Source organism: Callorhinus ursinus, unplaced genomic scaffold (assembly GCF_003265705.2).
Source record: "Callorhinus ursinus isolate GAN/ISIS: 27379988/994484 unplaced genomic scaffold, GSC_fseal_2.0 scaffold34, whole genome shotgun sequence".
Taxonomy (NCBI): domain Eukaryota; kingdom Metazoa; phylum Chordata; class Mammalia; order Carnivora; family Otariidae; genus Callorhinus; species Callorhinus ursinus.
Genome location: NW_027397096.1, coordinates 13414482 through 13427385, shown reverse-complemented (window position 1 = coordinate 13427385; position 12904 = coordinate 13414482). Strand labels below are relative to the sequence as shown.

Sequence of the window (12904 nt, the reverse complement as noted above, 5' to 3'; positions counted from 1 at the left end):
AATACTCTACTTACAATTACAGTTTTATTATACAAAAGGACAAACATTAAAACCAGGCAAAAGAAAGGACACACAGAGTGAAGTCTAGGAGAGTACACATGTGAAGGTTCCTTGTGATCAGAGCATTTTGATGTTCTGATGAACAGAGCATGTTGTTCCTCCTGAAACAACAATGGATGACAATGCAGAATACTGCCTACCAGGGAAGCTTATTTGAGCTTCAGTATCCAGAGGTTTTACTGGGGTTTCATAAGGTGAGTGTGCCGGACTCACTGGCAATGAGGCTGGACTATTCAGGCTGATATGAAGTGACTGTAGCCCCAATCCTCTAATCCCATGATTAGTCTTTCTGTGTGCCAGCCCCCCACCGCCATCCTGAGTTATCTCATTAGCATAAGCTGTCAGGACCCACCATAAATAACAAAGACACTTCTACCATTCCGGAAATTCCAAGGACTAAGAGATTATATCCCAGGAACCAGAGACAAAGGCCAGCCAGATTCTTTATTACACACCCAGCAATCCCATTCCAAGGCATATATTCCTCTCAAGAATGAAAACTCATGTTCACACAAAAATCTATACACAAATGTTTATAAGATTCATAATCACCCTAAACTGGAAATAACCCAAGTGTCCTTCAAAGGGTAAATAAACTGTGGCGCACCCATACAGTGAAATACTACTCAGTAATAAAGGAATGAAGTACATGATGGATGAAACTTAACTGCATTTTGTTAAGTGAAAGGCTATGTGTTGATTCTAGTTACATGACACTCTGGAAAAGGGAAAACTTAAAAGGACAGAGAACAGATCATGGTTGTCAGCAATTGTTGGGGGGTGGGGAGGATTTGCCTAGCATGAGGGGATTTTGAGGGTGACTGAACTGTTTGATGTAGTAGTATGGTGGCAGATACACACGACTCTGTATTTGGCTAAACCCACATACACTGCATTATACCTCAAAGACTGAATTTTAATGTCTGTAAATTTAAAGATTAACCAGGATATGTGGGGAGGACAAAATGCAGACTATAACAGATGAATCTTACTTTATTACAAGTAAATCATATAATCACACTGATGAGGATGGTGCAGAAAGGAACTGATGTAACTCTGAATCTTAGGACCTAAATAACTTGGGGGGGAAGTGTTTGTCATGATACTGAAGGCTAAAAACAAAAAACTGCATACCGACACTGTACTGTAGTTGGTAAATCTGTTCCTCACAAGGGTTATAGGTCAACGGTTCTGAAACTGCTGGGTTTGTATGTTACCGTTGAACGAGTAAGTAAATATACTGTAGCTAATGAGAGCCAGGCTGTTAAGAGAAAGATCTAATAAATAAAAGGGAAGGCTAAAATGAGCGCTGTGGAGTTGGGACTGGTATTGTAGGCATCAATACAGACTCACGGTTTGTCTTCTTAAAACATATTTACATATATGTAGATACAAAGATTTACAGAGCTGTGTTTGCGTGAGTAAGTATATAGGTGGTTTCTATTCTATCCACTGAGAGGGGCTAGAAGCAGTGACACTCTAGTAACAGTAAGCACACCTTAACATCCCAATCTTACTTTCTAAATACCACTGTCCAAAAAAAAAAAAAAAAAAAAGGTCAGAGAAAAGACAAGGTAAGGTAAGCCTGGAGCACCTGGTGGCGGCAGAGGAGGGAAAGAACAATGGAACATACCAAAAGGGTACAAAAGCTAACCTGAATTTCCGATAGCTAAAACTGGAACAAACTAAACTGTAAAATAATGATAATATTGGATCATAAAGAATAAAATAAATATCTACAAGTCCACACTGATAAATAAGTGGTTGAATAAAAAATCTAAATGGGGAAGAAGGGACAACTTTTCCTTATAGAATCCTAATAATAAATGTATAAGAAATTAGGGAAATAGAAAATATTAGAACACTGCAGTAATAACTGTTATAGGCAAGATGCACTGGTGGGTGCTAAAATTAGTAGAGATAAAGCAAAAACAGAATATTTGCATAGTCTCAAAGTATTTGCCCCAAATATTTATTAATTACAAAGGGAAAAACCATAAATAGTGGGAATCCTAGCAAACATCACCTTGACCAAGTAATCAAGATTAACATCATCAAAAATAAGTATCTGCCTTATATAGCCCCTGATACAATGCACTGAGAAGGGTACATCACCTCTGTGGTAGCCTTTCCCACAATAATGCTTCATCTCAGTTAAATACGAGAAAATACCAAACAAACCCATATAGGGGAACATCCTAGAAAATAACTGGTCTCTTTAAAAATGTCAAGGTCATGAAAGACAAGGAAAGATAAGGAACTGTCACTGACCGGAGGACACTAGGGAAACGTGACAACTAAATGCACTGTGGGATGCTGGACTGGATCGTGGAACAGAAAAAGGACATTAATGAATTAACTGGTGAAATATGAACAAATTCTGTAATTAACAGTTCTGTAAACAAGACTAATTTCCTAGTTTTGATTACAGTTCTACAGTTAAAGAAGACGTCAAGAAAAGAAGAAGCTGAGTAAGCTGGGTAACAGGTATATGGAAACTCAAGATTTTTTTATCTCTTTTGTAACTCTAAAGTTATCTCAAAATAAAAGTAAAAAGAAGGGCAGTCTTTAGCTTTTTAATTATTAGGTATAAAAATGCTGGGTTTGGTTCAAGTGTGATGATTTGAAAAATGTACTAGGACCGGCAATTCATTGCATCCTTGCCAGTGGTGCTGAACCTTGAGAGAATCACCTACCCTCCCCGAACTGCATGTTTCTCTGCCAAATGGGTACGACACTCAAATCATCTACCTCAAAGGTTTACTTAAGGATTCAATGACACAGTTGGTCAAAGTTGTCCAGAAACATGTTTGTGCACAATGCAAGCATTAACTACTATATCCTTAGGCCTAAGAGAACACATTTATTAAGAAGGAATTTTCCAGGGCGCCTGGGTGGCTCAGTCGGTTAAGCGACTGCCTTCGGCTCAGGTCATGATCCCGGAGTCCCGGGATCGAGTCCCACATCGGGCTCCCTGCTCAGCAGGGAGTCTGCTTCTCCCTCTGACCCTACCCCCTCTTGGGCTCTCTCTCTCTAATAAATAAATAAAATCTTTAAAAAAAAAAAAAAGAAAAGAAAGAAAGAAGGAATTTTCCAGGAACAAATGTGAGATAATAATGCTAAATACTGGCGGGACCTGGCTGGCACAGTCACTAAGGCATGTGACTCCGGGGCCATTGAGTTCGAACCCTTGTTGGCAGTAGAGTTTACTTAAAAAACAAAACTAAGTACTGAAGGCAATGGTGGAAGGAAAGACTCTGAGCTACTATGCTCTTCAGTTAAAAGGGGAAAAGTATAAAGAAAAAAAACGGAGAAGGAAAGGAAGAAAGAAAGAAAAGATGGGGACTGTTAGGGTACACAAAGTGCCAGAAAGTAACAGCAGAGTAGAGGAATGTTGGCGGCACAGACTGCATGCAGGTAACGAGAGTTACAAGTAGGAGAACTGGGGGGGAGCGGGAGGGGGAGAGAGAGCTCTCTTTTGAGCCAGATCTCTTGCAGATCAGATCATGAACCACCGATGGGGGGAGAGGGAAAACTGGTACCTTCTCCTGTGACTTCTTCCCTCACTCAAAGCGTCCTACAATCTAGCATAGCGAAAGCAGGCATACCACATGGAGGAAGAGGGAAAACACGAGGCTTCCTGGCACCACTGAGGAGTCGGGGGCAGGTGTACTGTATTAACATGGCTAGGAGCTGGGAAAGGAATTCTGTTTTTCAATCCCACTACTAAAAGCTAACAGGTCCTTCATTTTTGAAGAAATCTTTGGGTCTTTCAGGCTTCTTATGAGTCTATAATGGGATAGTAGCTGCCCATCACCCCATACCACAAAACAAAGCACAAAAGAACTAATCAAATGTTTCATCTTTTTGACTTAAAAATGTTTTAAGTCTAAACCTCCTATACTAAAAACACATGAAGTTCCCATTAATATCAAGAGAGCAGAGGCCAACAAATTTTATCTGTAAAGAGTGTGAGAGTAAATATTTCAGGCTCTGGGGCCAACAGGTTTCCTTAGCAGCTCCTCCACTTGTAGGGTACAAGCGGCCACTGATCATCCATAAATGAACGGATGTTAACTGTGTTTCAATACCACTCTGTTTACAAAAACAACGAGTGGTAGGGATTTGGCTCAAGGACAGTAGTTTGTCTACCTAGAGAGAATGCCAGACACTTGTTAACTGAATCCCAAAGGTCTTCTTCAATGGACTGTGAGAATTTATACATGCTGCATATTTCTTACTATTTTATAATTCTCAAACAACATGACTTGAAGTGAGCTGGAGCCCAACAAAATAGACATGATTTTCTTCACCACAGTAGAACACTTCTGAGTACTCATTCTGTCCTTTAGTTATCTACCAGTTTGTTTTTGATTTTTGGTAAAACCTGTTGTCAACTTTAATTACAAAATACAGGATTTTATACCAGGAGGGCAGGTTCAATATTTCCTTAGAACCTTGCATTTTTTGCTTTTCAAGAGATCGATTTTATTCTTAAATATGGAATCAGAATATGGTACAAATAGGTTCCTAAAATACACGAGAATATACCAATTAAGCTCAAAATATTTTCCCTCCAAAGTTTTGGTGCAAGTATAAAGAACTTAAATACCTTCAAATTTTCCTACAGCTGTAACAACCAAAAATAGTCTTGCTGATACAGTGAATTCAAATTCTACCAAATTAAAAGGGTCTCAACCAGCTCTCAATTCATCTAAAATAAGGGCAGCACTCCTGATTTTTATACATAACTTGAAAGCATAAGAAAAGCCAGAAAAATTCTCAAGATCCAAATATACCACAATCCAAATATCACTATTCCATTCTAGGGAATCCATGGACTAAAAAAACAAAAAAACTCAAGGTCATGAAAATTAAGAGCAAAGGTTAACAACATTTGGATTTAAAAAAGTGTACCTCCTCCCAATAAAGGGCAGGGGGATATCCCAAAATGCTACTATGTAGATTAATGACCCAAGAGAATCTCCTGATTAAATCACCCATGCTAAAATATTTACAAGTAAATTTCCCCAAATGGTCTTTTCTCAGGCTTTTCTTAGTTCTTAACCATATGTAGTTTTCCATATTTTGAAAACAAACAGGATATAAAGATCTGTGGGTTCCGAGTGCTATATCAAATATAAGTTTAAAAAGAGTTGGCAATAGCGAGAGATTCAAAGTAGTCAATCATATTTGTGTTTGTGGATTCCAACTGATGCATCTCATTAAAAGAACGTATCAGTAATGCCTTAGAGTATTATTGCATGATAAACCACCTAATAACTATACAACAGCATGCCAACACTTAGCATGTTAGTAAGCAAATGTTAAATTTTTATTTATTATATGATTATAGTACTTAAATATTTCCAACTAACATTTAAGAAGAAAAAGTACCCATATATATTACCAAGAGTCTAAGTAAGTCTCTTAATTTTCCCCATGCATTTACTAACAGTCTACTCAGCTTAACAGCCTCTATCATACACAGGTAATGTGAATAGGAAAAAAACCCAGGGGCTTCCTATCCCACTTTTAATAAATTGCAGAGGCATGATACTTTCTCAAGTTCATTTTATTAACAAAAAGTGTGAACCGTTTTGAACAAAAGCAAACCATGAATCACAGCATTTGGCAAGACATTAGACATGGGAAATAAGTAAAATAGAAGTAGATGAGGCGCCTCTCATGTGTGTATTATATTCATGCTTCTTCAATAGTCTTATCAACTTTCAGTGTAATTTTCACAAATAGTATAGCAGCTCAAACACAAATGTAGGAGCACGGTGGAAAGTCTGGCAATTATTTTGGGCTAACTGAATATGAAAATAAACATTATACCACAGTTTCATGTAAACCAGTGTGCAGTATGTATGAATCTTTAAATGTATTGACACTGAAACCAATGTCCAACTAATGAAAATAAAAGAGAAAAGAGGGTTTTAAAATGCTTGTTGCACTATAGTTGTTTAGTAAAAGTTAGGAAAAAAAAGTAATTTTAAATGATCTTCCATGTGTTCATATGACTGGGAAACATAACCAATTCACATGAACTTCACTCATTTAAAATTATATTTGTAAAAGTCATACAACAGAAAGATTATGTGCCAATAATCAGTGTGTCTGCACTTGAACAAACAAGAACAGGTAAATAAATTAACTTCAGTCAGCCAACATACTCCAAAGAGGAGACTCAGTCTAGTTTTGCCTTAGTTATTCACATAAAGTATCTACAGGGCAGAATCTACAAATAAGTAATTTTTCTGTTCCCTAATTTACAGGCATTAATGAAGCTATAAACTCTAATTAAAACCCAAAATCTAAAGGTGGTCATTTAAACACAACTGCGCATCTAGCCACGGACAGAAGAGCACTGAGGGTTAGCAGGTTACTGAGCACATGCACTGTCTCCACACACACTGTGTGGCGGTTAATGACCTTTCTATTGTAGCAAACAAACTTCCTTTTATAAATATCCTAACTTACTAAATTAATTGAGGACTACACTGTTAATTCATTACATTACACAGAATTCTTCTTCCCATGCTGTTAATTTTTTCCTGCATACTAATGTCATATACTACAACTGTGCAGTCTTCAGAATTACTATTTCAAGTAGAGAAGATGAAAAAATAAGACCAAATCTGATTATCTGACTGATGACAAATTTGAGCATCAACTACAGCAAATCTCAGGGTCAAGGTAGCTTGCAAGTCAGTTCTCTTGATTTGAAAATTACCTTCCACTGTTTCCATCAGTATTAAAGCTGAGGTCTTCCGGGCCTATTTGTTCACCATCAGGAAAACTGGAATGCGTATCTAAGAGAAAAATTTAAAAGCAAATAACAGTATTTAAGGACCAGTATTTTCTTTTCCATGTCTTTAAATGATCTTACCAAGCATATTATTTAAGTGATAAAGATGTACTGGGTTGTAGATAAACCTCTGTCTTCAAAGAATTTTTGACCTGAGTCAGGTATAAGCAAGCACAAAGGGAAAATAAATGAGAAAAAGTAAGATGTGTAATACCCACAAATTAGAAGAGGAAAGGCACTGCCTAACTTTGTCCTCCTGGGGACACTGTGGGAGCAGCTGAAGAAGGGAAGAGGAAATGAGGAGGCTGTATATACTCTGAAGACTACCTCTGTAAACATAAAATGTATTTTAAAGCAAATTAAATTGTACATGCAGATATCACTACAAACCTATCAGCACTCAAAATAACTTGCCCCAAATTTGGCTGCTTCTTTCAGAAACAGAGAAAATTACTAAAAGTGTCATAATACTTAAAAAATCATCCAATGCTTAGCTCTGTTTTGAAAAAGACACTAGAACATCAGGGAAATCTGTAAAATTATAAAGCTGACAACTAGCATGAGCCTGACAATGTTGTGATTCCAGGAAATCTTGCAGAGGAATGCTCAGACTGATCATTAACGTCTCTGGATAAAATACTGACAATGGGTGATGGATGTTAGCTAAAACTTATCGTGCTCATAATTTCACATTGTATACATAATATCAAATCATTAGGTTGTACTCCTAAAACAAAACAAAGCAAAAATACTAACAATGACTTTCTCTCGGTGAGTTTTATTCCTAAAACTATTTTGGGTGGAAGAGGAAATTTAAAAAACGATGCTTCACTCAACTAAATGCATTTCTAAGAAATAAGGAAAAATCTTTTAAAAAGTTAGGCTAGGCTAATAACATTTAATAACATCTGAACCCCCCGCAGGGGTTGACAAACATTTTCTATACAAGGGCACACAGTTAAATATTTAGGCACTGCAGGCCACAAACTGCCTCTGTTGAAAAGTCTTCTCAGTTTTGTTTTTATTTTAAACAACTCTGTACAACCCAGAAGCTATGCTCAGATGCCCTGCTCCACCAAGCAGCAGCCCGCAGGTGTCTGACCAGCCGGGGTACCTACTGCTATTCACTGTATCGTTTACCCCATAGAATACTGTCTCTCAAATGACAATAATTAAGAAAGAAAAAGCAGCAGCAGCTGCAGCAGCAGAAGAAACATTTCATTAATCTCTGTAAAAGGACACCAGGTGCTGCACCTTCATCTGGGGGCTGCGCCATGAAAGAGTCATCGAATCCTCCCATGCTGGCGTGCTCTTCCTGCTCCTCGTTCTCAGTGTCACATTCAATATCGCTGTCACTACTCATTCCTGGCAGGAAAGAAGGGGAGAACGTGTTTCTGGCAAGAAACCACTGTAAGTGAAAGGAAAAGGAAGTCTCCTCATCTACTAAATGGAGACTCCTAGTGAATTTTACACTGGATGCTGAGACAATGTAAGACACCAAACAAATGACAGATAAAGAAGTAACCACACAGGGCTCCTGGGTGGCTCAGTCATTAAGCGTCTGCCTTCAGCTCAGGTCACGATCCCAGGGTCTTGGGATGGAGTCCCGCATCGGGCTCCCTGCTCCGCGGGAAGCCTGATTCTCCCTCTCCCACTCCCCCTGCTTGTGTTCCTGCTCTTGCTATCTGTCAAATAAATAAATAAAATCTTAAAAAAAAAAAAAGTAACCACACAAACCTCAGTTCTCTTTAGTTATTTATAGCAGTGGTTTTATTTTTGTTCTCAAAGATTAAAACTGCCCTTTCTACAGTATCTGCAAGTAGTAATTTGAGACCAGTATTAATTTCATTACACTGAGAATATTTTTTCCAAAGCAAATAGTTTTTTCTAGAGACTTTTAATCCTTATTTAATATAAATGTAATCGTTTCTAGCCTAAAACATATACAGACACATTTATACTTACATGTACATGTGTGTATAAAAAATTCCATTAATTCTAGCAATAAATGAGGTACTATCCCATTTGGGCCTCTAATTTTGTTTTTATGTGTATCAGCTGATTTTTATTTATTTTTTAAAGATTTTATTTATTTATTTGACAGAGAGAGACACAGCGAGAGAGGGAACACAAGCAGGGGGAGTGGGAGAGGGAGAAGCAGGCTTCCCGCAGAGCAGGGAGCCCAATGCGGGGCTCCATCCCAGGACCCTGGGATCCTGACCTGAGCTGAAGGCAGACGCTTAACGACTGAGCCACCCAGGTGCCCCCTCGGTTGATTTTTAAAAGAAAAAATCTACAGAAAATGCTTCTGTTTCAATAGACAGTGATCAAGAAAATCTGAAAATCTTTCTGCTACAAATCCTTATAAATGCTAGAGAAAATATGAAACTTAAAATATTTAATGAACAGCCACATTAAAGGAAAGAAGGGAAATACACAGGTGCCAAAACAAATGAAGGAAAACTAATGGGTCAGATGCTACCATAGCCCTGAAGAATTTGATGTGACCATCAAATTGGATATGACCATTTGATGTTAACGTTCCCTTGGATCCACCAATGAAAGGGAGTTGAGTGACTAAAGGTTCACTCCCTGCATAAAGCTAACATTTTTGTTGAAGAGACAGACTAGAAAAAGTCTGCCTACTAAATACAGTCTCTTGTCTGTTTCTGCTGGGCTCAGCTCATCTCAGAATTCAAACTAAGGCCTGTGTGACTACTTTAGGTTTGGGACTGAAAGTTGAGGTTCAAATCTCAGGAAAATAACATAAAAATTGGTCAGGAGCTAGTGTCATTTAAATAAAGCAAATGTAAAATCTCTGGAGGGAGGGTTCTAGGTAAGATGGAATAAGCACATTCCATCCCATCTTTCCCACTGAACAAAGCTATAAAACCTGGATATAATGCAAGGGGGGTGCGGGGATGGGTTAGCCTGGTGATGGGTATTAAAGAGGGAATGTACTGAATGGAGCACTGGGTGTTATACGCAAACAATGAATCATGGAACACTACATCAAAAACTAATGATGTAATGTATGGTGATTAACATAATAAAATAAAAGAATGCATGAAGCGGCTATTTTCTTTAAATGTCTTTTTTTTTTAAAGATTTTATTTATCTGACAGAGAGAGACACAGCGAGAGAGGGAACACAAGCAGGGGGAGTGGGAGAGGGAGAAGCAGGCTTCCTGCGGAGCAGGGAGCCCTACACGGGGCTCAATCCCAGGACCCCGGGATCATAACCCAAGGTGAAGGCAGACGCTTAATGACTGAGCCACCCAAGTGCCCCTTTAAATGTCTTTTTAAAAGATTTATTTATTTGAGAGAGAGACAGGAAGAGAGCGAGCACGCACACGCACTCCCAAGGGGGGGGGGGCAGAGGGAGGGAATCCTCAAGCAGGCTCCACGAGGGGCCTGATCTCACGACCTGGGTATCATGACCTGAGCTGAAATGAAGAGTCGGACGCTCAACCAACGGAGCCATCCAGGTGCCCCATGAAGCAGTTATTTAAGGACTCTGAAAAGTAAATAGGAACAGGCATATTGATGTAGACCAGAACTTGAAGTATCACCAAACTGGCAGATTTAAATAAAACTCAGAGTCTCATAATATCATATTAAAAATATTCAAGATACAATCCCAAATTACTTCAGCATATGAAGACCCAGGAAAAGACAATCAACAGACATCAATCAGTGAACACTCTTGAAGCATTAAAAACAACCAAAAAACAAAACAAAAAAACACTTCTCTGAAGGGAAGCTTCCACAATCCTTATGATAACTCATAAGAATTATCATGGGAGGAGGGGGGAAGAAAAGATTTCTTTTTAGGGATGGGGTAGGTGGGACAGAAAAAGAATCTCAGAAAGGTATGTTCCAATCAAAATTTATAAAACAAACAAGGTAGATAATCCACCTGAAATAAGAGTCAAGCAGATATACAAATAGGATAATACCATGAATTTTTCATAAACTGATAATGGCCTGTTTAACGTGAAAAAGGGAAGGATAAATTTTTTTAAATTACTACACAAAAAAATAAAAAAAAAACTACAAAGACTTTCCAGAAATGAAAGATACAGTCATTAAAATTTAAATATTAATAGATGGATTTAAGCAAGTTTGAAAAAGAGGTCAGCAAATTTAAAGACAGAACCAAGGAAATTAAAGAGAATATTAAAAAAAATAGGAGCTGAAAATCATAAAAAAGTGGTTAAAATATAAGGGAATAAATGGTAATAGTTCCAACTGTGTCAAACAGACTGCCACAGAAATAGCAAAAATAACAAAGGAGAGATAATACATTAAGAGAAAATGGCTGAGGGGCGCCTGGGTGGCTCAGCTGTTAAGCGTCTGCCTTCAGCTCAGGTCATGGTTCCAGGGTCCTGGGATCGAGTCCCACATTGGGCTCCCTGCTCCGTGGGAAGCCTGCTTCTCCCTCTCCCACTAGCCCTACTTGTGTTCCCTCTCTCGCTGTGTCTCTGTCAAATAAATAAATAAAACTTTTAAAAAGAGAGAGAGAGAGAGAGAAAATGGCTGAGAATTTTCCAGAATTAATGAAACACATTCTGAATTGAATGAAAATAAAAATACAACATATCAAAATTTGGAGGATACGGCTATAGCAGTGCTTAAAAGGAAATTTATTAAAAGGTTACATAGAAAAGTAAAAGGTCTCAATGATCCAAGCATCTACATTAAGAAACTAGAAAAAAGAGCAAATAAACTCAAAGCAAATAAAGGAAGTAAATAAAGAATAAATAAAGTTAACAGGAGGATGCCTGGGTGGCTCAGTTGGTTAAGCGACTGCCTTCAGCTCAGTTCATGATCCTGGAGTCCCAGAATCGAGTCCCCACATCGGGCTCCCTGCTCAGCAGGGAGTCTGCTTCTCCCTCAGACCCTCCCCCCTCTCATGCTCTCTATCTCATTCTCTCAAATAAATAAATAAAATCTTTAAAAAAAAATTAACAGGAAAACAACACAAAAAGAAATCAGTGACACAAAAAGGCAGTTCTTTAAAAAGATCAACAAAATTGAAAAGCTTCTAGGCAGACGAAGGAATAAGGGAGCAAAATTACTAATATCAGGAATGAAAGAGGTGACATCACAACAGATTCTACAGACATTAAAATGATAATAAGGGAACAGTATAAACAACTTGATGCTCATGAAATCAAGAACATAGATGAGATGAACAAATTCTTTGATAGATAAAAACTACCAAAGGTCACTCAGGTAAAAACAATGTGAATAGGTATTTTAACTACTAAAGAAATAGAACTTAAAAGAACTTAAAACAAAGAAAATGTTAGTCCCAGATGGCTTGATGGGTGAATTCCTCCCCTTCTGTTTTCAAGAAGAGTTTGTGTAGTATGACTTCTCCCTTAAATATTTAGAAGACATAGGCTGGATGTATGGACATTTCTGAAATCTTGTTCAGCAAAGAAAAAAAACACTTTATTGCTGTAAAAAACCAAGTGTGATAGTTTAGAGACAAAACCAGCTACTTCCATGAGGCACCACCTCCGCCTTATGGCCCTTCATGGAACTGTTGCTAAAAATCCTAAAACCCACTTGAATTGAAATCCAGGCACAGGCACTAGTGCTTCTGAAATTCTGACAGATTCACATACAGAGAAATGGAATTCTCTGGATTCTCAGGAATTCCCAAAATCTTAAGTTATTCTTTAAATTCATTTTCATACTCTTTACTCATTACAGATTTTTTTTTAAAGATTTTATTTATTGACAGAGAGAGACAGTGAGAGAGGGAACACAAGCAGGGGGAGTGGGAGAGGGAGAAACAGGCTTCCTGCGGAGCAGGGAGCCTGATGCAGGGCTCGATCCCAGGACTCTGGGATCATGACCTGAGCCGAAGGCAGACGCTTAACGACTGAGCCACCCAGGTGCCCCTCATTACAGATCTTAAAAAAGTTAATTTATAATATTTAAAAGAACTGTAGCCTACACTGAATATTCATTTTTTTATCTAATACATTGAATATTCAAATACTAGAAAATGCTGTGA

The 12904-nt window shown here is 38.0% G+C and overlaps 1 protein-coding gene across 9 annotated transcripts in view; it reads right to left on the bottom strand.

The window, feature by feature from the left end:
- TRIM37 (tripartite motif containing 37) overlaps positions 1-12904 on the bottom strand; it is a 187858-nt gene that overhangs the window by 4563 nt on the left and 170391 nt on the right. For 6 of the 9 annotated variants that reach the window (XM_073879530.1, XM_073879527.1, XM_073879534.1 and 3 more), the window contains 2 exons: positions 8129-8239; positions 6800-6878 (listed from right to left, as the gene is read on the bottom strand). In XM_073879530.1, coding sequence (XP_073735631.1) covers positions 6800-6878; positions 8129-8239 — 190 coding nt within the window. Of the gene's footprint in view, positions 1-5617; positions 6879-8128; positions 8240-12904 lie in introns of those variants that run through there. The other 3 variants (XM_073879528.1, XM_073879531.1, XM_073879529.1) reach the window with 1 other exon arrangement.